General features: G+C 40.2%; 1 protein-coding gene across 15 annotated transcripts in view; it reads left to right on the top strand.

Annotated features, from left to right (window-relative positions):
* The window catches only part of DTNA (dystrobrevin alpha), a 230,041-nt gene that overhangs the window by 19,469 nt on the left and 183,151 nt on the right, over positions 1–27,421 (top strand). For 6 of the 15 annotated variants that reach the window (XM_064507589.1, XM_064507587.1, XM_064507576.1 and 3 more), the window contains exon 1: positions 26,472–26,692. The exons of 4 other annotated variants lie outside the window; for them this stretch is intronic. In XM_064507589.1, coding sequence (XP_064363659.1) covers positions 26,676–26,692 — 17 coding nt within the window. In that variant the 5' untranslated portion in view covers positions 26,472–26,675. Of the gene's footprint in view, positions 1–26,470; positions 26,693–27,421 lie in introns of those variants that run through there. 5 more of the 15 variants (XM_064507575.1, XM_064507578.1, XM_064507577.1 and 2 more) reach the window with 2 other exon arrangements.

Below are 27,421 nucleotides of genomic sequence, written 5' to 3'. Positions count from 1 at the left end.
TGCTGTACCACAGACCTGTTTGAAATCTAGGGATTAATGAAGTAATTTTTAGCAGTTAGGAATAGCAGTTTAGATTATAGTTATATTTGTAGCAGTATGCCTTAATCTGGGCTGAATCTTGATTCTTGGAGGTGAGAGTCAAGTGCATGACTAGTTCCTGAGCAAAGATAATGGATTTTCAGTTGAGTATGAGAGTTAAGAGCTAATTTACATCAGTGTATGCTTATTCATATTTTTCATACTTGTGTTGAAGAAATTATAGAATGAATTTATTCCTTTCTCTTCTTGTAGCTTATATATCCAAAAATGGGAATCACATTGGTTTTCAAGGATCGTTGGATCACTGAGCACCTAAAACCAAAAAATAATAATCATATTTTAGAAGGCAGTCAAAATCGCTGCTAGCTCTTGTGAGCTGTATTGCAAATAAGGTAGTTTGAATCGCGGAGAATTACCATGTAAGTGTGTTTGTAAAATTATTCAGGAAAGAAAAGCTGAAAACAGGCTCCATCAACTGATGTACTAGGTTTCATTGTGCCTTTATCGTTAGCTCACACAGCAGGAGGAAAAATATTTCTAATTAATGACATTCTTCATTATGAGACAAAATATGAATTTGCTATGACTTCCAGACTTTGCTGAGGATGGTTTTGGTAGTCAGGGAACAGGGAGAACTGCTGTGCATGCCCAGAGTTGTGTGGAGAAGTCTGCACTAATCCTGACCTTTCGCGATGCTACCAATCTATCATTATTCACAAACATAAGAGACATCACTGCTGTCTGTCCACCCAGTGTTATGCCAGGAAATGTTGAAGGCTAGCATAATCTAAAGTGACTTAATAAAAGAATTATTTCTATATTTTCCCCCTTCCCTGCAAATATGTTTCATCTTGTATACTTGGCATAGTTTCACTTTTCAGAACCTTCCAAGAGGGCATTATTTAGTTGTACTCTTCTGGGATGAGCTGATGTCACTAATATAGCAACAAAACTGTAATGTACATGAGATGTAAATGTAGTGAAGGAGAGGAGATTAAAACAGATTTGATTCTATACTGTCTCCTGGCCTTGCTAGAAAAATTCTTAACAATTAAAAGTACGACGGATATATTGAGAGGGTACCCTAACAGAAGCTTTCAACATTTCAGAACAGTTTTTTAATTCCCTTTGAAAACATTTTTAAGCATTGATAGCTGTCATTGTCCTTTCAACTATACTTAATTCCCTATAATAATTAGAATAGTAGAAATACATACTTGAAGAATAGATGTGAGTAGGACAAGTGGACTCTGTGACAGCAGTAGCTCTACACAAAGAGCTGTCTTATGGAACTCAGTGGAGTTGCTTGTAGTGCGTGATGTTAAGTGAATGCATATATCTTCCCTGGCTCAGAACTGTGGATAAACACCTTTGTCTTCTTTTTGGGCAGATAAAATGGCACTGAGAAATGCTTCTTCTGAGGCTGTTTAGGTGAAAATCTAATACTAAATTGTTTTTGCTATGCTTCATTAGAGATGCTTGCAACTGGATGGCTATTGATTGCCTTTTAAATCCAATTCTGCATTTTAAAAAGTTATATCAGAAAAATGATGGATATCTATCCTAGTAGCCTCTGTCAGATGTAGAGGAAACTGCAGTTTATCAATTACTTGTTAATGGCAGAGAAGCCAATGACTATTCACAACCTAAAAGTCCTGATCTTACAATCACTGAAGAGTTTGCATGTCCTCATTAATGTGAGTAACTCCACTCAACATTATGGGATTACTCATGTCAGTACAGTGAAGTGAGTTCTAGTGTTCATAGGATGAGTATTTGAAAGTTACTTATGTAGAAAAAGCTGTGACCAGTTTGTCAAAATTAGAAATGAAGTTAGAAGAAAAATAACAGCTTGGGAACACTAAAAATTTTCCTGCATTTTGCAGCTCACAGTAGCAAAATTTGCAATGTTAATAGTATAGGAGTAACCCAGAGTTTGTGCTGTTAATCAGTCAAGGTGTTTTGCCACTTTTGAGACCAGCTTTTATTACTGGCCAAAGTCCTGGCCTCTCTGAAGTCAGTGGTTTATGCCACTGATTTCCCTCGCTTTCACCCTCTCTATACCTGATCTTTGCTTTGGGCAGGCACAATTTTTTAATCATCATTGCTGGTAAATGTGACATCTCCTTATCTTCTTTAACATGATAATGACATAAAATACACTAGTAGGAAATACTGAGATGCCTTCCAGTCCTGCTGTGATGAGGAGAATAAAGGGGTCTTGAGATCTTGTAGGAGGTACTCAGCATCTTGCATGGTTAAGGTTCTCCTGATACGTATGGCTTTAGTATATATGGCTGGAGTCCCCAGCTCAACTGAAGGTGGGCCTTTAAGGGCTTCACTGACCAATGTAGTAGCTGGATAATCCCAGCTCCTTGTCTGTGTGATTCCTCCTGCTTTCATGCCTCCTCCTGCAGCCCCCTTCCCATGCCTCAGGACGACACCACACGTTCCCGCGGCGGCCCACCATCCCCTGGCCGAGCTCCCTGCACTGAACGCAGCAACAACACACCTCCATCAGCGGTCACGGCCACTCAGCCATAGCTTTTCTTTGGTGATGAAAGCTTTTCCTGGGGTTGAGCTGTCCCCACTGGTCAGCTGCTATGTGTAACTTCATGGAGGGGCAGTTTTTTGGCCTGACTAGGCTGCAGTGTTTCCTATCTCCTTTTAGTTAAGCAGTTCTCCATTACTCCCTTACCCAGTAAGTTCTCCCTGCTTTCTCTTCTGCCTCCCATCACCCATCCCACACCACGTAGCAATGTTTAGAGGACTTAGTCACCCTCGTGAAGAGAAGAGCGGAGCATGGGGACAGGAGCTACGAGCCGCGGCAGCCTTGCCGTTCCCCACCTGCTTAGCACTGGTCGCCCTGATGCTGCGCTGAGGGACGCAGGGGCTCCTGTCCTCAGCGGCCCCACCGGCGTTTTGGGGCAAGAGTGGCAAAGACGGCCATGCACGGCCTCTTGCTCACACCATGCAGGAAGCTACCCATACGCTTCAGTGACGGGCCCGTAGCCAGTGCGCTGTTTGTTCTGCAGACCTGATAAAGGCTGTGCGGGGATGCTTGACATTTACATTGTAAACATTTTTGTTCACTGATAACTTCCTACAAATGATAATTTTTAATATAAAAAAAAGAGTTTTTTAAAGGTAGTTGGGGTAGGATGTTAAGAAATGAGTTTGGTTTTTTTTCCTACAATACAATGATTTTCGCATTCTATTTTTCCAGATTTTTCCCCCTTTTTCTTGCCTTCTATTTTCCTTTATTTTAACTCTATCCCTTCCTTAGTCACAATATTTAACAAGAAAGAGAAAAAAACCAAAGTATTTCTTGAAGGCAAACATCTTGAGAACTGGAAAAATGGGAACAAGATTCATTCATACAGTTTTAAACTGAAAAAAAAGTGACTTCTGACAGCTCAAATATTTACAGTTCCATTGACTGTGCTATGCATTCTTGCTTGCCCTAGATTTTCAAAATGGTCCTTCAGCTGATTATTTATCTCCCAAAGTGGCTGGTTACATCAAACTTAAATTCTCTATGCCATGATTCTATTTTAATTAGATGAAAGAGCGAGATTCACTTTGGCCAGCTCCCTAAGTGAGAAATCATTGTGTTCTAAGACTAGAAGTGTTTGAACTATGGATCTGAGTCCACCGACCAAAGTGGTTTGAAGGTCCTCTAATGAATTTTATTTCTAAATATTAATAAATGTAATTTTTTTAGAGACATATAAATACAGTCCTATGAGAATACTGCCCTAACTCTAATGCTCTGTTTGTTCTCAGTTAATCTCAGAATAAGTAAATAGCCATTTTATTTTCCTTTATCTTTTCTGATGGCAGTATGGATTGATTAAAAAAAAAGTATAAAAAAATTGCCAGATGGGGGTCACATCAAGGTAAGTTTCTTTTCCAGACCCACCTGGCTAAACTGCTTTACCTATTTGCATTGGAGTGGATTTCCACCAAAGTTTTAAGTAAAAAATGTGGGTAAATATCCTTAGAGTAGCATTAGCTTTCTTATTATTTCAGCTTTCTTCTGCTACTGTAAAAGCACAAGGAAGCACAAGGTTATTATTTAATTACTATATGTCGGTATGTGTTTTCCTGTGAGAAAGAAAACGAAGTATTTAAGTTTTATCCTATATGACATTGACAGTGATGCCACTGCATCACTGTCTGGCTGAATTCAGTACTTGACTTGAATGTGTCATTTTCTAATTATGAAATTATTTGAACAATGATGCCCAGAAATAGTCAGTCAAGGTGGCTGGAAAATGGCATCCGATAAAGAACTTAGACTCTTTGGGAAAAGACACAAAAGACAAAATAATTTGTCTGCAAAGCAAACAGATTGCTTCCAAAATGTTCCAGAACTTGTTGCTCCTGTTCTCCTCAGTTTAGAGCTACTTTCTATCAGAACATCGGGTTTGATGAACCATCCTCAACCTGCCCCAGGGACAGTATCTTTGAAGAAGTGTGAAAGTTTTTTTCATGAGCATACATCTTCCAAATTTTTGAAATACAAGACTCTTAAAAACTTTTGAACAAATCCCTACTCTCCGACATTCCTAGACAGTTTGAGGAAGATTACTTATTTTTGTTCTTTGTTGTGTTGAAAATTTCTAGTTGGAAATGTTTTTGTAAAAAAAGCAAAGCATTCTTCATAGTAAGTCTGGCTTTTTATCATCCTTAACAAAAAGCGTTTATTATTTATAGTAGGTATCATTTTGGCCATCTTGCTTTTTAACTCAATTAAGTTACATCAGGTTCAGATTTATCTGAGACACCATCCTATAGATGATTTGAACTCTTATTCCCCTCTTTTGACTTGCAAACTACTGCTGTAGTGATCAACACTTAACCCCCTTGTCCCTATTCTGTGTTGCATGCAGCTGTTAAGAAACAACTCTTCCAATGGCTGAATGTTGCACAGTTGCAACAAAGTGCTTAGATCAAGCCCCTTGGCCTGGATAGATTAGTTAAAATGTACCGTGTGTCATTTTTACACTTGGCTATGTAGAGTACTATAGACAGTATCTGAGAACAGAAGAATCAGATAAAAAGTCTGCATTTCTTTCTTTCTCTCAACTTCTCTCTGAAAATATTGAAATCATACTCAAAACAGAAGATCAACTGTTTGTCTTAAATATGCTTTTGAATAGAGAATGAGTTAAACTCAGGTAAAATACAGTGTAACCTCTGACCAAAAATTCTTATCTCTGGTTAAACATGAAAAAAACCCTAGCTCATAAATCAGTTCCGATATATTCTTTCAGGTAAGGATGTGCCGTCCCAGCAAAATGAGTGTACTCGCAATAGTGAAACCGGCATTGCTTGTGTTGTTTGTGTGTGTAGCGGGAGATTGTAAGTAAAGCATCATTACGTGAGGTCTCTGTAGAGTTTAGGCAGATACTTTAATAATGTGTACATTTATATAGTTTATTGCATATGAAAAATTGGTTCCTCCAACCATTACCACCTAGTACCATGTGAGAGCCTATCTGTCTGCATTACCATCCACGCACAGAAACTACAATGTCAAGCTACAGGCAGGCTCGCATGAATCATAGCTGTTAGAAAGAAAGACTTATTAGTCATCTACTTCACTGCCCTCCCTATATAGAATTATTCTATATTGTGCTGTACATTTACTACTTTTTTGCCAGTCTAATTTTAAATTATTGAAGTAATGGGACTCCCACCACTTCCCTCGAGAAACTGTTCCAAAGCATAATAGATCTGCTGTCAAGAAATATACTCATTTCCTGATACTCATTTTTTCCTTTATTAACTTCATTTCATTGCACCAACTACTGTCTTCTGTATATTTTTCCATGATCTCACATAGGCTCTGCACCCTGCAAATATCTGTGTTTATTTTCAGCTACAATATGTGCATATAAAGGGGTACAAATTAACCTCTACAGGCTTATAAATTTGGCTCATGTTTAGTAGGAGTAAGCCAATAAAACTGCTAAAATTAATTGGTTCATTTTAGAGCAACACATCTTAGCAAGAGCTCCAAAAGTAATTACAAACAACAGCTAAAAATTTCATGTGAGCTGAAAGTTAATTTCCTAGGCCACTTTTTACAAAGGATGGTTTCACTATCTGACTGTAAGCAGGCAGAATTAAAATAGGATAAAACCTTGTGTGGACATTCATTTTGATTTGAGTTTTCTAGTTTAGAGTATTTATAGGATAGTTCGGACAGTTGAACAAGTTACAGTTTCCCAACTGATGTACGCTCATGTTTGAGCTCCCCTAATCCATTTTGATGCAAACTGAAGTAGTTTAGTCTAAACCAGTGTCAGTGTTGCCTTGCACTGACCTGTTATCTCTGCCCTGAGATGGATGAAGAACATTCACATAATCATTACAATTCCATGGTAAATGATGGTGGTTTGAGATATGCCTTTCTACTCTGCATTCAAATGAACTTCCTTACCTTAGATAAGGGACAGTAGTTTACCACAAGATCTGTCCAAGTCCATCAAAAACTCACCTGACTACATTTCAAACTTGTTTTCTATTGATATCAGTTAAATAAATTGAAAAAATCTTAAATGGAAATAAGAACAGGCACATCAGGTTTGCAGTAGTTAGATTCTATGTGCACGTGTAAAATCAGACTTAAACTTTGCAACTTTACAACATCTAGTTGGAAATACACGTCTACTTAAGTGACTCTTCTCTGCAAAACACTGAGCAAGTCTAATTTTCCTCCTTCTGCACTGAAATTTGCCATTATGAATTTCCTTGCAAACTCTAGATCACACGTAGTAGTGTGGTCATTGGTCACAATCACAGTGGGTGCACAACGGCGATTAGTAGCAGACAGTAGCAACAGTTCCTGGCACATGAACAACTTTCAGGTGGCTTATATGCTTCTACCATCCATCTCTTTTCCTTCCTTCCTGGTCCTGGATAAGTCTATTTTGCACTGACCTTGGCCAAACTGCCTGCCCACTTTCTGCTGAATCTCCCCATGGAATTCCAGTTCTTAGTGCTCCCTCCTCTGCTTCTGGCAAAGATTCACCTGTGATGCCTTAACCATGGACACAGACTGATACAACAGGTTAGAATATGGACATTGTTCTAAAAACTTTAAAGTTCATCAGTTTTATTGTGGCACTGTCATTTTTCCCTCCAAAGTGACTATGCTTCATATGATAGCATTTTCCTAGAAAATGCATACAATAGAATTCAAGGATTTTGAAAAGGAAATATTTTTTAACTGAGGCTAAATGTGGGCAATAACATAAACAGAACTTGATTCTATAGGATAGCTTCTATAGTCACAGCTTCTGCTTTATAGAGAATGGAATAAATACCTGCAATGCAGAGAATGAGATAGCAAACATGACTCTGTCCTTTGCTCAACAATATCTCCCTCTTTCTCTTGGAGCATTCAAATCTTAGATGTCCGGATTATGTGTGCTTTCAAGTCAATGAGAAGACTCCAAATGACATCTCCTATTGTTTCAGTGTGTTCAGTGTCCCTCTTTAAATGTCCATACAACCCATACCAATGAACCCAGAGAAAAGAAGATCATTCAGATCATCCAGTGAAGAAGAACAGGACATGCTACCTTCTTTAGTCATCTTTGCCAGATTACTTGCAGAAGCTGGGTAATAAATGGGAGGCACCCTTTTCTGAAGTAACAAATCTTAATGTGCTTTCTTAGCTCCTTTTCACAAGTCAGTGTGCTTGAGAAAGGACAGAATAAAATGGAAGTCAAAACAGAAAAAGTCTTCTGGGTTTTGTTCCAATATTTGTTCTAACTGGGATTGCTAAGGTTACCATGAATATATTACAAAAACTACAATTAAATGTTCAGTGTTTGAACAGGCTTTTCCATAGCTTTAGCTGCTCAGGCTGTCTTTACCTAGAATATGATCTTACTGTCACTGAATAGTCATACTGTTCCTTTTGTAAATTAGAACTGTTTTTTAAAAGGTTATTGTTCTTTTTAAAAATGAATTGGATCTTCAGACTTTGTCTGATAAAGCTGACTGTGCAAAATGCATAAAATGGCAATAGCTTTGTTTGATGTAGTATAACTGACCATGCATAAAATTCATGTAGTAAAATAAACCATGACAAATGAGTCTTTTGTCTCTGTTCTTCTCATTGAAATCTGGGTGTGGAGAGCATATGGAAATGTCAGATATTTAACAGTCTTAGCAAGATCCATGCTAAAAAGTTAAAAATACTCATTGGCTGTTTTAGAAGTATTCAGTTCTACTTTGATACTGTCCTGCTTAGATCTCCAGATTTCTTGCCAGGAGATAGGTCCAGGCAGAGTGCCTTTGAAAATACCAGACATGAAGTAGCTACTCTGCATGGAAAGCAAGATTAATACAGAGCAAGTTAGTTTTTTAAGGCACTATTATAGATAGGTTTGTTGAGATGAAGTTCACTTTTTGGAAAACAACAATTGAAATAAGAAAGAGGAATTGGCTTTGCAAATCAAAATGGAAGCCTAATAATAAAGAGTAATGTAGTAAGGAGTAGGCTGGAGTAATGCCATTGCATTCAACTTAACTTACATTCAACTCAACAACAAGAGTTTTGGGGAGTCCAACAATAAAAAGTCAAAGGCAACAGAAATATGTCTATAAGACTGGTTGGGGTGAGATTTCTAGCTACTGAATATGGCTGTTCTCTTCTGATGTCATGTCTTGATCCTCAAGTAGATCCTGTGGTGAAGTCATGACAAAAAACCTTTCCTTGAACAAAATAGTTCAAGGAAAAATTACATATAAAGTAATTTACTCTCTTAGTTTGCCTGAGGAAAATTCTTCTTAAGATATTGCAGAACAGCTTAGTGGAGCAATAACAACAATTGTCAACCTGATTGTGTACAGAGAAGCAAGCATTTTTTAGCAAAGGGAGAGACTCACTCTGTCACATACTAATGAAGTGACATGTTTTTAGACAGAAAAAACAAGTTTATTATCTACCCATCTGTCTTTTCTAAACTCCTATGAGTTTAGAAAACTATTCTAAACTCCTATGAGCAAGGTAATATGCAATTTCTTGTTAGTTGTGTGGCAGTGTGTAGCGCAAAGATAGAGAGTTTGGCAAGTCATTTTAATTTGACCATTTGGCTGTTTTATGTGCAAATAGCCTATACAATTAAGAGTATGTGACTCCTTCTGCTGGTACTTCTGTCATGTCATAAATGCAGTGACCCTCAACAAACGAGGTTAATGGCTTTTGTGTCCTGATGCCTTTTGTCTGACAGAGATGTAAAACAGAACATTAAGCGGCTGGATTTGCAGCGTTCTTTGGCCTGTTCAAAATAATTTTATAAATGGCAGCTAAGAAGGTTTTAGGATGTAGGATGCAGATAAACCTCTAATTGCCATCTTCATTATCTTTTGAGTGAAAACTACTTGTGTTTTAGCAAGAAGGACCTGGCTTTAATCATATAAAAAGTAAGTATTTTTCAGAGCAATTAAAGGGCAAGTAAATGCTTATTACTGGTGAAGAATCATAGTAAGCCACAGCAAAGATTTATTAAGGAATGACCTTGTAGTTAACAATGATTATGTTATAAACTTAAACTGCAGTAATCTACCTTCAAAATATAGGCTTGAGGCTCTCATCACACTATAGTAAAGGCTGTCATATAGGAAGATTTAGAGTAGGCTAAAGGGCTCCTGGGACCTGGCAGTTAACACATCCTGAGCACACAGCATTCACAACAGTGCTTACTCTGCACATGAATAGAAGCATTAGGAAAACTTGTATCGTTTCATCATTTTTCCAGCAACAAAATTCATGGGTATTGAAGTTTGATTTATGTATGCATTAGATGGAGAATCTCTAGGCATCTGTGCGTAAAGCTATAGGAAGCAAATTAACTGTGTTTTCCTTCCTTTAGCATGACATTTTCAGAGAAGGTCACCATTGCTATGTGAGAGACATGCATAGTAAAACTGAGCAGATCACTGACCAAGGGCTAAAAGAGATTAAACAATTCCAGTTGACTCTCCCACTGCTGCTCTTCATGGTTGGAGTCAGCTGCTGTTGTGAATGCTCTGTGCTCAGGGCTTGTGAACTACTAGGTCCCATGATCCTTTCCTTTAGCCCACTCCTAAATCTTCCTGTATGACAGCCTCTTTGCAGCTGGCAAAGATCTCTTCTGAGTGGTGTGTGAAAGACTGCAGAGAAGTCCCCCTGGGTAGCTGCTCTGTCCTTAATCTTCCTTTGCACATTCATTGTCTTCAGTGGAGCAAAGGGCCCTTGTGCAGGATTCGTGAACCAAGGGTGAATCACATCTCACCTATAACTCCGCTAACATTAATGGAAATTGCATGCATACATTTCTTGTAGGATTTACTGCCATTGTAATATGAATGTTCTGTAGAGAAATCCCTTAAATACCAGGGGGAAAATATACTCTTAAGCATACAGGGCTCAAATTAAATAGGCTGAAAAACCAAGTCCCTGTCCAGATTGTCACCTTCCCTTTTTAAATCCACAGTTGCCTACCTTTTAGATCTGACACCAATTTAAGATATGCAGATAAGTATTTTTGTGCATTTTGGAAATCCAGCAGTGAGCATAGGTTCATGCATCTTGAAGCAACTGAGCAATCTTATTAGCTGGGCATTACTTGCATACCCCAGACAAATTATTTCCTTCTGCTACTATTACTGAAAAAATTGTTTAAAAGAAATTGCTGCATTGAGATGCCAGTAGGACATGTTTAGTTCCTGGGTTTTTTTAAGGTTAGATTAATATCTGTGGTTTTTTAGGGACCTGACTCATGCCCATTGGTTTAAAGAATTTCAGTTGTATCAAATGGATGTCAGCAGTACAAGTTACCTCATACAGTTTTGCTAGTGCCTAAGTATCCCGAAGTGCAGACATCACAGGAGTCTGGTATGGTAGGGAAAGAGTGGGAGAGTTGTGGACGTGGCTACCACTATCCACCCATGGGAGAGTTAATTTTAAAAACTAACAACCTACATTAGTTTTACAGTAAAGCTCCTACACATTGAGAAGCCTTATCAAGAGAATGAAGCCCCACATGCTTGGCTGGCAGGTGTCTCTAGATGAGTGACACCAGGGAGAGAGCTGCCAGCAGCATGGGAACAGCAAAGCAGATTTTCAGCTCTTCCAAGCAAACGGCCTGAGGACTGAGAGAAGAGGTGCGCGTTCTTGCACTTTTCCCACAGTGACTTCCCTTGCAAGAAACCTTTTCCTAGGGCTAATCTGGTAGAAGGACCCCAAGTAGAGCTTACAGCCTCCCTCCCATTTCAGGATTTGCTACAGGAGGGAATGAGCCAGCCTGAGGTCATTACAGTTCTGTTGTACTGCCATGCTGAATGTGATGGCTTATTGCTATTTTTTTATTTAATCATTTTGTGAGAATGGAGATGATAAAACAAATTGTTTCTGTGTTTCATTTACGCACCTAATGGAAGAATGGGGCAAGGGAGCTGCACAGTATAATTCCCGTGAGGCACAATGACAAGAATTTTTGTATTTCATCCAAATGTGGAAAAGTTGACATTTGCTGATGAACCCCGATTCATCCCAATTTCTGGTTATAGCTAATTCTAATTTATAATAAGAGTGCCTTATACTGCGAGCTTCAGGTTCATGTGTGTTTCCGCATGATTTTCATTGTAGGTCAAAGAACACCTAAGGGTATACACGACCTTGGGAAAGGCTTTCTGCTGTTTCAGCAGAGGTAGGAGAGACCAAGAGAGCAAAGATTCTTATCAGGACTTGAAAAAGACATTAGGGACTGGGAAAACTGAGGTGGGGATGTGTCCACAACACCTGGATAAGAAGCGTAAGGATTTAAGAACCATGGCAGTACTGAGCTGAGAGCTTGACTTGCAGGGCCACTGAGAATAATGAACAGTGTGAGGGAGACTTAATGAGCCAAGTGGAGGATTGCTGGATTTTATTTGCCATCTAATTTTTTGCATTGAGAGTAGAAGGAAGAGGTAGGGGTAATGTGAGACTCTACTCCAAGAGAGGAAAGAAAATTCAAATTAACAAAATGCCTAAGGGGTGGACTATTCATGAACCTCCTGATAGGCAAAGGAAGAAATTACGTATGTCTGCTGTGGATGTTTAATACTCCAGATTCTGTGCAAGTGATATTGTTGAGCCATGTGGGTGAATCCACCAGGGTTACAAGACAGGAAATTAAAGCAAGAGATACGTGATCTCTCTGTGTAAATTGATCTTTCTACACATTATGCTTGTATTTGTTCATATAGTTCCTTGGTAATTAGCCCTGCCAGTTCTTGGTTTCCATATGTCTTAAGGAATGACAATATATTTGCAGATTTACTTCTGTTTATACTAATTAAATATTAGTAAACCTGTCCACTTAAAGGAATAATTGTAAATCATCTTTCCCTCAACTTTATGCTGGGCTTGTCTATACTCCTGGCTATTAAAGCTGCTATATTTTTTATGTTCTTCTTTCTTGAAACAGTTAAGTAAGTTTATAGTCCTGCATAATTTAGCTATACCCTTCTTACATTAAACTCATACAGAGGAGATCATGACTGATTATATAGGAGGATGATTTCCAGTTATTCAAGGCCTAAAGTGATGAGATTGTATAGTGATTTATAGTTTTATTAAGCAAAACTGCATCATTTCCAGAACATTTCCATTGCATATGAGCTTGAATATACATGAAAAAATCATTATTAAGGTTATCTACTTGAACTTCTTTTAAAGAAATTGTTATGCAGCGTTAGAAAGTAATGTCTAGCCTATAGCTCTTAGGAAAAGCGTGTAGTAGCAAAGTAATTCTTCACAATATGGAAGGTCTTCACAAAGCAGACTACGTATTGTCCAGTGATAATCTAAAGGGAAAGGGAAAACATGTTTCAAATAAAGTAAATACCTGAGATACCATCCTTAAGAATTTGGAGCAAGAGGATTTCTAGTTCTACAGAATGGTCATTGTTTGTAAAAGCGCTTTGTGGCTGCACGCTTTGCCCAGATCAGCTCTATCCCTTGTCCTTGCTGCACCACCCTTGTTCACTTGCTGATTTATCCTTTGCCACTAAGGCACAAAGTGCATCCGTCACTGGATTACAATCCAGGATTTTGCAGTCAGCAATAGTACACACTGAACAACTGTCTTTTTCATCTTCTCAAACCTACTGAATCACTTGCATAGTGTCCCACCATTCCCACTGAGCAGGGAGGGGATTCTTTCCAGGCATCTGTGGGCAAAGAGCTTGTGCTGTGGAGATGTCTTTATTATTTAGCTAGTGTAACTACAAATAGAATTGCTTTCCACAGAAGTGTACAGATTAATCCAGAGAGGGCTCCTGTATGTTCAGCCATGCCATATAAAGTCTCTGGTAATCATAACAGAGCAAAGAGCCTTCAGATACCGAGATGATGCAGGGTGTCCCTTTACCTTCTGCCACCTGACAAAGAGGAAGCAGATACATATTCAGATGCACGTCTAAAGGATGAAGACAGAGCACATGCTTTGTACATCTATCCATAAGACAGAATGTAGCAGCAGCATTTCCTGCTCACTTAGGTCTCTGAAGCAATAATATGGTCACGGAAATTTGGTGGAGGGGATTGTTCTGCCAAGGGCCCTATGTCCTTATCCATGCTATTAAAAAGCAGACACCAGGAATTCTCAGTCTCTTGGAAGACAGTTGTATCTTATTCTACAAAATTGAGTGAATAGTGCTGTAGAAATGAAGTATTTTTCATATATCGTAGCCGCAGAGGGCTTGGCATCACTACTCAGTCTCAGTCACCCTGCGTGCAAGGCAGGATATCTGCACATGTATATGGCACCTGGAACACGGAGCTGGTTTTGTCCTCTTTAGCAAGCGAAACAGAAATGTGGGTGCATGTCTTTCAAAACAGAATTTTATATTATCTTTGTAAGATAATACTTCACTTTTGCCTTTGTAGTCTCACTTCAGGCTCTCTTAGTAGCTCAATTCCATTCCCAGAGGCCTAAAATGAATAAATCCAGGCATGCTCTATTTAGACTTATACCCCATGAGCAGCACTCCTGATACAGCATTTCAGAGACTAAGGGAAGTGAGCCACATTTGCTCATGGAAGAAAGAAAGAGCTGCAGCGATACAGTGACGTAGGGTTTATCCTGCAGGTTCAACTCAGGTTACAACTGGATCTAATTCAGCATGCTCTTGTCAGTACAGCTTAGTTCAGCTAAACCAAGAAAATACAGTTCAATTCTGCGTGTAGCTGAACTCCCACATATAGCATCAAAACAGTCACCTTTTCCAATCTATTATTTTATTGCAGTCTTTTTTTCATTTGAAGAACTGTTGGACCTGAATAATGTGGGGTTTTTATCTGTCTCATACAAAGTGAAAGTGATTTTATGAATTTGATTAAAGAACAGTCTCAAAGTAAACAGGAGGATTTCACATTTAAAGATGTTCCCACACATCAGATGCTAATGAGGTCTTACAGGAGAACATTACTCTTTGGGGGCTCTATTAGTGCCAGGGTGCATTTTCTCTCTGGGAAAAAGTCCTGCTATGCAGTCTTATAGCATGTTTTGAAACAGCACTTTCAGCTGATGATGTATTAAACTGTTTCTTTTTTATTATCTTGGTAGACTCCAACAAATTAATTGCATAAACTTCACAACAATGAGATTTTTGTTTGCTTGTATTAATTGTACAAATTGACTGTTGTATTACAGTTGATGTAGTGGCAAGCTTCATAAGCCAGAAGACCCTACAACTCCTATAATTGCAAATATTCTTAACTGGGGTGGCAGAAGACTAGACCAGAAGTCAAGCTTGTGCTGAACATCTGAAGCAGCTTAAAACAGTGAAAAGTGTATCCTTGGCCCAAATGTAAGCCAAAGCATTTTTACACACCAAAGTCAGTGGAGTTGATGCGTGCTTGCTGCCTTCGTCTTCAAGTACTGCTAGCTCCTGCCAGTCGGAGCAGAAAATGTTTCAGAACGCAAAGCTTCGTGGTGCACTCCTAGGGCTGCAGTCATTTTTTCTTAAACTAAACAAAAGTTCTATACATGAATCTCTTAATTGAACTTTAGTGTCAATCAAATGTTGTCGTGTTAGATCTGACCCAGTGCATTGTTCCTGAGAATGCTCGGGAACTGGCCAATGGATAATTACTGAATAATGTGACAAAAGGGGGATTTTCTTCCTAATCCTTGACATTTAATCGTTGCTTCTGTCATGACATATAAATGTTTATATTCTATTGCTTAAAAAAACAAACTTCATTAGCGATCATATTCTTTCTTTCTAAAACCACTGAGCTTCTAATGAGAACATGCAGGATTTCATTAACAATATAATGAATCATTTTTTTTTATAGTCCTTCTTGGTCCCAATTATATTGTGCTGCAGACAGCACCACAGGGTAAGCTATGCTTTAAGTTTAAAAAGATAGAACAGAATTTTCTTTAATGTCTTTTAAATTTGCCTCTCAGTTTCAACCTCATTTTTTAATTCTATTATTATCCTTTCTTTTTACCATTTATAATTTGTATACAACTATCCTACATTTATCATATCTCTCATTTGCCTCCCCTCCAGACAAAATTATATCAGTCCTTCATACAGCAGATTTTCTAAGACTTCTGGAAGTCATTTATGTTTGCTGGGTCTGAACCCCTTCTGTGGCTGCTTTCCTTGTGGCTCTGTGATGAGCACTGAGTATAATATTCCTCATGGCAGATGTACAGTTGTTTCATTTTGTTTTTCTAAGTGGAGAGAGTTTCCACATGCACCCTTCAATCTAGAGCCGTGTGCTTGACATTGCCGGTGCCATCAGAGGCGGTATGTGCTGGAGCTCAACCAGGTGGCACCGCCGGCCTGCTGTCACGGGGATGAGCTCATGCATTCACTCTGGCTCCGGGATGGATTTGCCTGCCTCTCGCCAACTAGTGCTGACTTTGATCCCCTGTAATGAAAAGCCTTAAAATAGAAAATGGAAGGGAACAGAGAGGAGCTTTAATTATTTACTGGCTAGGTAGAATCCATACCTTTTGTAACGAGGCTTCTTTTGTTGTTTCTGGTCTATTCAGTTTTCTTTAAGCCAAATTTAAGCCTTTGTGCTCAGCATTGATTGAGATTTTGGGGCTGATTAAAGAGACTTTTGAAGGGAGCTGTGCTTTTTCTTCTTCTACTAAGTTAATTTTTCCATTTAGTAAATGGAATAAAAATACTTCCTAAACTGTTTTCAATATTTTAATTGCAGTAATGCTAAGAGGTCCTAGCTCAAAGTTTTAGCTGTTCTAAGCACCTCATAACATGACATCCATCATAAAAGCATTGAAGTCTAGATGGACAAAATGGATATAAAGTGGGAGGGAGGAAGTACTGTCCTTGCCATTCAGACGTGGACCTAAGGCCCAGAGAAGGCTTCCCAAATTCACAAAGCAAACCTGTGGCAGAGCTGAGAACTGATTCAGGTCTTCTGCTGCTGATCTAGTGTTCAACCACTAGCCCGGCTTTCTGTGCCATATGCACTCTTAGGTGACAGGCGAGCAGCACTGGCACTCCCTATGAAGCCTCCTGCGAAAACACGCATGGGAAATATTCGTCGCATGGGAGGAGTTAATACAGGGGATGCCAAATCAAAGAAAGCAAATTCACCTAGGAAAAGGGTGAAGGAAATTGTTTCCAGGTACTATAAATATCCATTACTGATGAGAGAAAATGAGAAACTCGGAGCTAGGTTGAAAACTAAAATTAACTATATGTGGCTCTTGGGTACTTTGCATTTTTAGGCCCAAATTGTAACTTTTAGCTACTGGTCTGCACCGGGAAGGGATGGGAGGGACTAATACAAGAGATTTGATAATTTTCACAGTCTCCTGAGGCCGTCAGTATCGCTGCTGGGGGATGGTGCCAGGCAGTCCCTTCCTCCGCGAGCATCTTGCCCTGCCAGCTGTGTGCAGGCATCTTGCCCTGCCAGCTGTGCGGAGGGCAGCAGGAGCCATCCCAACCCCTTCCCACCCACCGGGGCTGAGCTGGGCCGCCCAGCGGCACCAGCCGGAGGCGGGGCAGAGAGGCAAAGGAAAACAGGCTTTTGGCCTGCCACTTCATTGCAGCCTCGTGTTTATAACCAGAAACAACCTTACAATTACCTTTGTATTCTTAAGCAAAAAGCTCACTTGATTTATCTTGGGAACTAGTGCCTGCATAGTGTGTGTGGTTGGAAAATCTGCATGCTTGGGTTTATGCTTGAGGAACCCCAGTGCCTATCAATATTGCTATATCCGCAGCTCCTTCAAAGAAATAGACAGTAATGTGAAATATAGTGATGGATCAGAGAAAAGTCCTTGTTTTATCCTCACCGTCTTGGTGCCTGTGGATACGTTAACAGACTACTGTGCATAGGGGAAAACATGCCTTTAACAGTTCTGTCTCCGCTGCAGTTAATTTGATTTCCCTCAGGTATTCATTGTACAGTCACAAAGTCTGGAGGCAAGACCTTTTGTAGTAAGTACAGATAATTTACACCATCTTATCTAAGGTTCTTAGATTGAGCATACGCTATTCCAGACAAAGTGAAAAATAATTTCTTTTATTTGAGGATAAACAAAATGAATTCAGAGAGACAGGAGAAAAAGCTATAACAAGGAAAATGTTCATTCAAAGCAGCTGTGTGAGATCTGAGAGGGAGCAGATTATGTCCAGAGCAGTGCTCAGTTGCTGTGCACAAACACCGTGCATTTGTGGCCTGTCTGTGATCACCCTTCACAGGATAATGTTAAAACGGTTTGAAATTACTGTTGGATTATTACAGAAAAAGTACTTCTTAAACAATACCTTTTCCGATGGAAGTTGTTAGTTTAGTTTATGCTCTCAGTTCCATTCCAACCATGAATGCAGATGAGGTTGCTGCTGCTTCCCTGTAAACCTGAGCACGTGTGAATTAGCCACATTGTGTATGTCCAGAGGCCAAATTGCATCCATGTAAATCTGGAGCAATGCCATTGAAATGAAAGTGTCATTTCAATGACACATTGAAATGTGTCATTAGGGGCAAAATCCATGCCCCTAATCAGCATGTCACATTCCCTTGCTGGAGCCACTAATTTAAGGTGGGATTTTTCAGTAGGACTCAGTATTGCCATAGCATTGGTTCCATTGAACTGTAGTGTTACATGGTTAGTACAGCTTTGAAAAGACTAAAATTGAAGCAATCAGAGCAGAACTAGGTTATGAACAAGTGCATTTGAAAATGCTATACTAGTTATTCACAACTTTAAAATTACTGAATGAGTTTCTTCCAAATTTGCCTTGTTCCATAGATCCCATTGATATTTAAATGCAATTCACTTTATCACAGTGTTATATGCTAAAATCCAGTTCCTAATATTTCTGTTAGCTGGTAGTTGTTTTATAATCTAAAAGGAAATAATATTTAAGGTGTGAAGAAAAAGAGAATGCAGTTAATCTCTTAACACTGCATTTCTAGAATTCACTACTTATTTTTTTCTAATCTCATATTGGAATTAGCAGGGGGTTTTGTTTCATTTTTTGTAAAAGTTATATAAAGTTCCTAGAATTCCCCAGGAAGTTTAAGGTGAGCATAGGAGTGTCTTTCAAAGTTACCAAGTCCTAAATGGTGCATAACAGCCTTTCGGCCTTTCTTTCATATGGAAAGTGTGTGCTTTTCCTGAAGGTGCTGATTCCTCTAATCTTTCCTTCCTATTCTGATGAGTTTGCACCTTCTCCGAAAAGGTGCTTGAGAGTGATTTCTTTCTTTGAGATAGTTTCTACTCTAGTTTGGATTTCCATAAATCAGTGCTAAAAGGAAAGTTTGGAGCAACTGAAATACTACTACGAAGATCAGCAAAAAGCACACTGTAATGTTTGAGCATTTGAAAATACATCTTTTTCTTGGGGTGCAAGTTGTCACTATATTCAAAGAAAGGCTTTCATGGCAGCTGCAAATGCCTTTTGTAGGTGATATCCTGTACTGCCAATTTCTCAGCCCTCGAAAATGGCATACACAGTGGGGTTATTGACTGGAGTTATATTCAGGTTGTTTTGGGCTAAAACCCCCCATTCTCTTTGCCAAACAAATTGATAATTTCCAAATGATTAATTGGCTTCATTTCTATAAACCATTTTCCCCCCTACCCCTTTTTTGCCCATAACTTCATTTTTTAAAAAATTCCATGTGGCATTAATATGACTCACAGGTTGTTTTTTTTTCCCTGCTTGATGTCTGCGATGAACCACGGTATGTGAAGCATTTACTGACTGCATTACATAACTTGTCATTTGACTGCTGTAAGCAACCATGCTTGGAGAGTTTTGTGCACGTGTCTCTGCAGGCTGAGCTGCACAGCTCATCATGACACCCATCTTTCTTGAAAGATGAGATCATTATCTAAATATGTGTTACAAAGCAAGGAGATCAAGCTCAAGGAGAGGCATTATGTCCCTGTGCTCCCTGTGCCAGGCTGACAGCATAAGGATAACGCCTCTCCCAGCAGGTATGGAGCAAAAGAGATATGGTAAATTATACATAGAGATGCGTGTCGTGCCGCCTCCCGAGCGTGGTGGTGGGTTTTCCTGATCAGCCATGACTTGCTTTATCCCTTTCTTTGCTCAGCCAGGGTCTGTGAAAGCTGCCGTCGGTTTTCCTTGCTTCTCCTGCTGACGTTTGGGATCTCTCCACAGGATGGGTACAGCAGAGGGAGCAGCAGCACAAGCGTCTCCCAGGCCGTGGCGTCCTGCCTGCTCCCTCCGCAGCCCAGACCTCGGCGTCCGACATCCCTCCCGCCCTCGCTGCCGCCGCAGCCCCCAGGCCCAGGTGCCCGATGCCGCCGGGCCGAGTCGGAGCCGGGGCCACAGGGGAGGCTGTGCGTCAGCAGCGCTTACCCGCTGCAGCCGCCCCAGGACGCCTGTTCGTGTCAGGGAGCCGGTCGGCCAAAAGTCACTCTTATATAACCAGTCTGATGGCATTTAGTCTTGTTGGCCTATATATTAATGCTCCAACTCTCGTTACCCCTTTCTGAGACTTTCAGGGCTCTTTCTGTGTTAGTGTATTTTTTCCTACACAAAAAAACCCTTTGTTTCCCCCTTTTCCCAAAGTTTTCATTTGGAGGGTTGAATATAGTGAGCTTCAGAGTTTTGTTTTAGAGCTGAGGGGGTTCAGGGTTGTGTGGGATAAATGAAAGAGGATTGCCTTCATGTTTGGCTAAACTGAACAGGGAATCTGTTTTATGAATTACGCTCTTTCAGTTATGAAGAGAAATGTATGTCATTCCATCCCTTTGCATGTCTGCCTGCACGCACGCTTAGACCTGGGCCAAATTTCCACGAAAGGCCTGTGGTTGTCTGTCCAGGCAAATGTAAATACCTAACGTTTGTGGCATCTTTATGAAAGAGCTTGCTGGAAGTCTTTTCCAGGGCAGGATATAGTGTGCAATGACACCAAGGTGCGAGAATGAGCCAGAATAACAGAGCCATTTCCTGGACAAAAATACTCAATTCATGTCATAATTTACAGAATAATCTGTACTTTCACCAGCCTTCCAGTTCTTTTCAGGAATGCACTTCAACGAACCATCTTATTTATCAATCTTCACTACCTCTCGTGTACTAGGTTAGGGCAGATGTGAAACCTTCAGAGCACCAGAGGATTCTCACCAACAGGCAACTGCAGGCAGTCATATGCTGTAGCTAACACTGTCATAAATCTTTGTAACTGGCATGTAGGTTTTTTGTTTACTTTATCTTGCTTCTTAGTCTGGCTTTGTAAGGAAATACAATCATGCTGTGTTTGTCTCTCACATTGCTGGTCCCAGTCAGTAATTTTGAATTCATTAGGCACTTTTGGCTAAATTTAACACAGGGGAAGAAATCTCAGCTCTACTGATTCTCCGTCAGTCTCTTGAATATCCAGCTTCCTTAGAGAGGGGAGCTGCATTCAAGAGAGCCCTCCACTAAGGACAAGACAGGCAAAATGTCCCTCTCGACCCTGACAGCTCCTGCACGTCCTGCCTCGTCAGTCTGAGCACACACGGCTCTGAAGCAGGCGCTGTCTGCTTTCTGCTTGTTCCCAGTACGGGAAGGGAACTGGAGCATTGATTAGGGCAATACTTGAAAGCAGGACAGCTGTGGAGGCCTGGGGAAATAAGAAGTGGATTAGGAAGATGGCAGGGCAGGCTGGGTGCATGGTACATGAAAAGAATGAGTTGGCAACATGCAAATGCTGAGAGGTAGGAGTGGGCGCGAGAGGAAACTGGGATTACTCTAGTTGGGAGCAGTAAATAGCAAGGGAACACAGCTCTTTAGGAAATAAATCCTTAGATGCACTGCTAACGAAGCAACTTTAAAAGAATATAGCTGTCACTTCAAACCTTTCAAGTTCAGCATGTTCAGGTAGGGAATTAACAATGGATGCTACAGCCTCCTTATTTATACATGAGCCTTACCAGACCAGAAGAGACTTTTGCAGGGTTTAGCACTGTGGGAGATTATGCATACCAGTCTTTTTTTTTTCTTTTTAGACAAATATTTTTCCTTTCAGTATAGTAAAATTGAACAACTTATCCTTTTTTTTAAAAGTTCTCTTGATTTTATTATATCTCAGAGATCTTAGTTTTGCTAATCAGCTTGGCCATCGACCGAAAAGAATAGTCTTTTTTCTGTATTTAGTGTTTGCATTAAAGATAAATGGAAGCAGAATTATTCTAGTTGTCCTTTTAGGTATTTTTCAAGTAAACCGACTGTATTTGGCAGTGCATCTGATAAATAGAGGTTCGATTTTGTAGAAAACAAATGAAATGCATGGGGTTTTTCATAAGTTGCTTAATTCTTCTTAAATTATGTTTCATACTTTGTTCTGTGTAGAAGAAGAAAGTCAAAGGCTTCTTATTCTAGACTTATGGGGATATGACATATGTTTATGTGATGATAAACACAGATTTACACCACAGGTTTGTCCAAAAACAAAAAAAAGAAGATACAGCAGAAAGGGAAGAAATGTTCAAAATTAAATCATGGATTTTTTTCTTTTTTTAATTCAGTAAAATGGATTAACTGAAAATATTATTTATTCCTGAAGCTTAGGTGTATGACCATGGACATTCTGACTTCTCCCCACGTAGTCTGAATCACAGAAACATAGAAATTAGAAGCAGAGAAGGCAATACAGAAAATCCTCTATTGGTGCAACGCTGTTCACACAATATCTACCAAGTGCATTTACTTTATTAATATTTACCATGAATGTAAGCAATGACTTCATTTTGAATATGTTTTATGAATAGAGGATCTGAGCCCTCTAACCATTTTTAATGACTATATGCATTTGCCCGAACTTTCTCCTGTTTGCCAGTGAGCCTTGTGGAGCCCCATCCCTGCCAGTGAAAAAAGTGGTTGGCAGGAAAGAAGCGACTCGCGGAGGCCTCTAGGCCAAAACCCGCCTCTTGGACCATCTGGGGAGGGCGCTTGGTGTGGTTATGCAGGAACTCTGAGCAACCAAGGCTGGATGTCGGCTTGGGGGAAGTTTGGGTAGGTTAAGTAATTCTGAATAAAGTCAGTATGTTTGGTCCACAGTGATGCATGGGAACTGTGTTCCTATTAGTGTAGTGGTAGTCTCCTACTCAGAGCTCTTATTCTTGAAGAAAGCCATGCTGAAATCGTCTGTGGAGGTTAATGAGATTATTCCTGAGAGCAAGAATTTCTCTGAATAAGACTTAGAAGGACTGAGCCCTTAGGGTAAAAAATGTTCCCTGTCCCAATAAGCCCAAATCTTAAGACTGCCAAGACAAATGATTCGAAGACAGTGACTAACAAGGGAAGACAAAGAACAAGTTCTGTGCACCTTAAAAATAGCAAAACACGAAGGGACAGACTGTGCCTATTAGGCACTGGACTAAATTGGGAGTGGGTAGGAAGTCACACGGCCCTGAACATGTTATGTATTTACCCCTTGTTACTAATACAGAATTCCCCTCTCCTGTCCTGTCCTGTCCTGTCCCTCTCTGTCTCCCCTCCTCTCCTCTCCTCTCCCCTCCTCTTCTCTCCCCTCCCCTCCCCTGCTAATAATTCATATATTAATATAATTAATCCATATATCTCAAATGTAATGCCTCAGCATGGCAGACTAAATACATTTGTTAGTGTTTTTAAGCAACACACATTGCTGAGAGGGAAATAAAGAGTAGTATTCCCTCTCATAGCTTTGGTGAATCTCTCCCAGCTGTACACTTAGCTGTTGCTGTGTTTAGCTCTGGCCACATTAGAAACTAGTAACTGGACACCTGTCTTTTTCTTTGACTTACATGATACAGTTTTTGGACATATGACCTCCGACTGTCCCATTCATGGGAATGGGATCTTACTGTCTGTGTTGACATCCAAGCTTTCCTAGTAATTTTAAGCATCCCATATAAGTGCCACGCCCATGTACTTTTAAGTTTATAATTAACCTTGTAAGAGATAAGGCATGAAGGCATTCTTTTAGAGGATCCAAAACCCAATCACTGTCTTTCCATATCCCATAAGGGAAATGAATACGCAAATTTAGACAAAATAATGGACGTGTTTGTATGGATTTCCCTGCCATTGTTTTTCCCTACACTTAAGCACTCTCTAGAGGTAGGCTGAACTCCTAGGAACAGCCCAGTGTTAATCCTTTATGTTCATAACTTCACTTCTGACTCATCTGGACACATTTGTCCATCACACTCTTTTCTATGGGAAGCTTCTTTCCTCCTTACTTGTTGCCTTAATTAAAAGGGAAGCCTCAGCCACAGAAGCGTCACTTTGCTCTGCTCTTTCTCTTTTGTCTCTTTGAGCAGATAAAGCACTGTGTTTTTTAAGACCTAATGCTAACACTTAATCTCTGCGTCTAGTGATTTTCTACCCTCCAAGTCTCACATCCTTACCAAACAGTTGAAAAAAAAAGATCTGCGATATGATATTGTCATTACATTAAGTTGCTCCATTTGAATGGGAGACACTGTGATGTAATGACTTTCTCTGGTCTGAGAGATTCGTAAGCCACAGTGGTGGACAAATAGATTTTCTGCAATTCACTGGAATCCCTAAAACCAAATGTAGACACATTCCCTGAATCGTTGTATCGGCCATCCAGAGCTTTAGGACCTGGCGCAAAGGAGAAGTTAAATGACTTCCTTAGTGTCTGGCAGAAAGTCCACAGCATATTTTTCCCTTGCTGAGGTTTTTGAAGCTCTGTGCAAGTCAGGCATTAAACATACTGAGGTCTATATTTACTTACAGTAACAAAGGTTAGCGATTCAAAATAATCATTTGACTTTTCCAGAGTTATCTTCTCAACTAGTTTAGTCTTTAATGTCTGTACGTTACTGGAGATTTTTTCAGGAATATGAACCTCAGCTGAGCTGTAGGTTAAAAGGAGCTCTTACCCACTGCCCGTGGGACTGACAGTGGAAATGGCTCTGGAGTTGCTTGTTTTTAGCAAACCTTATCTCCCACAGTCACGTCATGAACAGTAGCTCACAGGGGATGAAGTGCAGGCTTACTCCACTTGCACTAACGTACGGCCATGTGGATTGTTATTTCACTGCCCTTTTGGCCTTTCCCAATTTGAGCTGTTTTCTTTGCTAGCCTGAAGTAATGCATGGTTACTTTTATGACTGAATCAGTCCAGCCTCTCAGCACGGGTGCTCTGAAAAGTGTAAAGCCTCATCAAATAGGGCCCTGTTGAGGCTGTTATAAACCATGTTTATAGCTAAGTGGTTCTGGCCACAGTTTGGCTTTATCCCCCGGCCCCAACCCGCGTTGAGCGTGTGTTCAGCTGTGTCCGTGGTTGAGATCCCTTGTCAGCAGCCAACCCTTCGGACAAGGGCTCAAGGCCGTGAAACAGAGACGTTTACTGTGTTATTCTGTTTGAATTGGTGTGACGGTAAATTGATATTTTTTCAGTCGTTGGTTGAAAGTGTTCAATAATTCATATGTTTTACATATAGTCTTGTGACTTGCTCTGTTCTCACTGATGTTTGAGATAAAGAAGTCTTGATGGCAAGCAGCATGCAACTGAATGTGCATTTGCAAATTAAAAACATGCTGCTTCAAAAGGCTGGTATTAAGAGCCAGGGGTTTTGTGTCAACACTAATGACTCCTGAAGTCACTGGTAGTAATACTGACTTTCTGGGTTATGTGGGAGGACTTTTTTTCTTTTTTTAACTTCAGTCACCTTGAATGCTGTCATTAATTAATAGTCCAGTTAGTTCAGAGTCTGGCTTTTGAACAAAATTGCAACGTGTTGTTATTGTAAGGAGACACACATTTACTGAGTTTTTTAGAAGCTCTGTGTTTAAGATATGGTAAAATCTTTTTTGTTTTGTTTTGTTTTTTTATACACTATTCCTTAATAAAGATCTCTGCACAGGCACAACTGCTGGAAATGTCCAAATAAGAACCTCTGCAGAAGCCTGATACGACAGAGGATAAAATAGCAAAAAGTGGTTGAAATGCTTCTTTGTACCTTCCTTTCCCCCAGCCCTTGCACCCCTCTAGCTGGTTGCATTAGAAACAGTCTATATTTAATGCTTTCTTGAGATCTCATTATTGTGATTTAATCAGTGATTCCAGGATTCACACTCACAGGCACTGCCTTTGAGTAATATTAGATTTGGCATAAGCAATAATTTCAGGTACCTCTGCACTGAACATAAGCAGACAGTGTTGGCTTGTCATTTTTCTTTTGATGTGCTGCAACAGCATATTTTAAAACAGGTTTGAAGGAAGGACTGGATTATTTCAGCTTATTTTTATAAGCTAATTTAGTTTCCTCAACATGAAACACCATGTGCAGTGAAAAATGTGATGAAAGTACCGATTTGCTTACAGTAACTGTAAGCTCCTTGCAAAGCTGTTGGAGGGGAGGAGAGGGTTATTTTTGTTTAAGTGCCCCCCTGCCCCGTGAAAACCTGCGTATGGTCGATGATGTAAAGCTGCACGATGGCTCGCGGTGCGAGGAACAGCAGCGCTGCTGCGCGGTGTCTGCAAGCTCGCAGGAATGTCACTGGGAGCACGTCTGCTGCAGGCAGCCCAGTTTGGAAGTCACTTAATTCCTGGCTGCCAAACACTGTGTGTGTGCGTGTGCGTGTGCGTGTGCGTGTGCGTGTGCGTGTGTGTAGGGGTAGGGGTAGGGCGGCATTCTGCCTTACATCTCTGCCTGTGACCATGAGCAATGAAAGCAGCTCCTTCGGTCCTGCAGGGAGAGGTGGAAGATAGCAGAGGGAGTGATATGGGAGAAGGGCAAGGGGTGGGCATGGGGTGGAGTGGGAGGGCTGGGGGAGAGGGAGGGGGCAGAGGGAGAGGGAGAGGGGAAAAGAGAGAGGGAGAGGGAGGGAAGGAGGGAGGGAGGGGGCCGGGTGCCTGTGATTGGTAAACTCCGTGAAGGCATCTGCCAGCAGGACTTCAGAGGAATGTGAAACCAAATCATTTACAAGTTAAAGATAGACGCAGAATACACAGCATCTTGAGCCAGGGTTTAAATTCATCCCTCTCTGCCTGGCTTCTCGCAAAGATCTGTTTGCCAGCTTTCCTCTGTCTCCTCTAAAGCCTCGAGTATTCCCTTAAAAAATAACATAATTCTGGATTTATTGGAATTACTAAGGTGGCAAAAGAAACCATGGTGCACACTCTAGGGTAAGTAGGAAGCTTGCCGTTGCATGTATTTGCTACAGTAGTTTCTCTGTGCTTTGCTCGTGCTTTCAGAGCAGTTCCTTTAAGATGAGGCAGATATTTAGGTAAAGCTTTCTCCTTACGATTTATTTTCCCGTGTTTTCCCCTTCTGGATTATTTGAACTTTACTCCTGAGTGAAGTGTTAACGCACAAGTTTACTTGTCTTTGCATACCTAATGTGTCTTGGGCTTTAATAGTCTTATTGTTACAATTTTTAGTGCTGTTATCCTATCAGTTAAATTTTTTTATATACTTTTGCTCTTTATTAGTGGGATATGCTGCTTGAAATGCTGCTTGTTATCACAGAGTCGAGAAACAAGTTGTTTTCCACACAAGAGGGAATGTAATCAATGTTTGCTTACTTATTTGGTCATGTTTCCAGTTACCTGCTATTTCTTCATGTGCGGGTTGCAACACAATAAAGAGTTAATTAAATCCGGCCTTTTTGTTCGTTTGTTCCCAAATAATGCTTCTATTTAGCATTTGACTTTTTTTTTCCCCATGTTGACCTTTTTGTTTTCTCTGAACAAAGTCATTTAGCAGTGATTGGAAAATGTGCACATTCCCCTGATAGGCTTTACTTAAGCTGCGCATTTGCGGGCATAAAAAGATTCAGGCTCTCATGGTTCTTCTTACAACTTACCAGAAGTAATTTTGGTATCTAGGAGACTTGGCACTTAGCTGAGCAATGG

This window comes from Dromaius novaehollandiae, chromosome 2 (genome assembly GCF_036370855.1).
Source record: "Dromaius novaehollandiae isolate bDroNov1 chromosome 2, bDroNov1.hap1, whole genome shotgun sequence".
Taxonomy (NCBI): domain Eukaryota; kingdom Metazoa; phylum Chordata; class Aves; order Casuariiformes; family Dromaiidae; genus Dromaius; species Dromaius novaehollandiae.
This window is presented reverse-complemented; position numbering and strand designations above follow the sequence as displayed.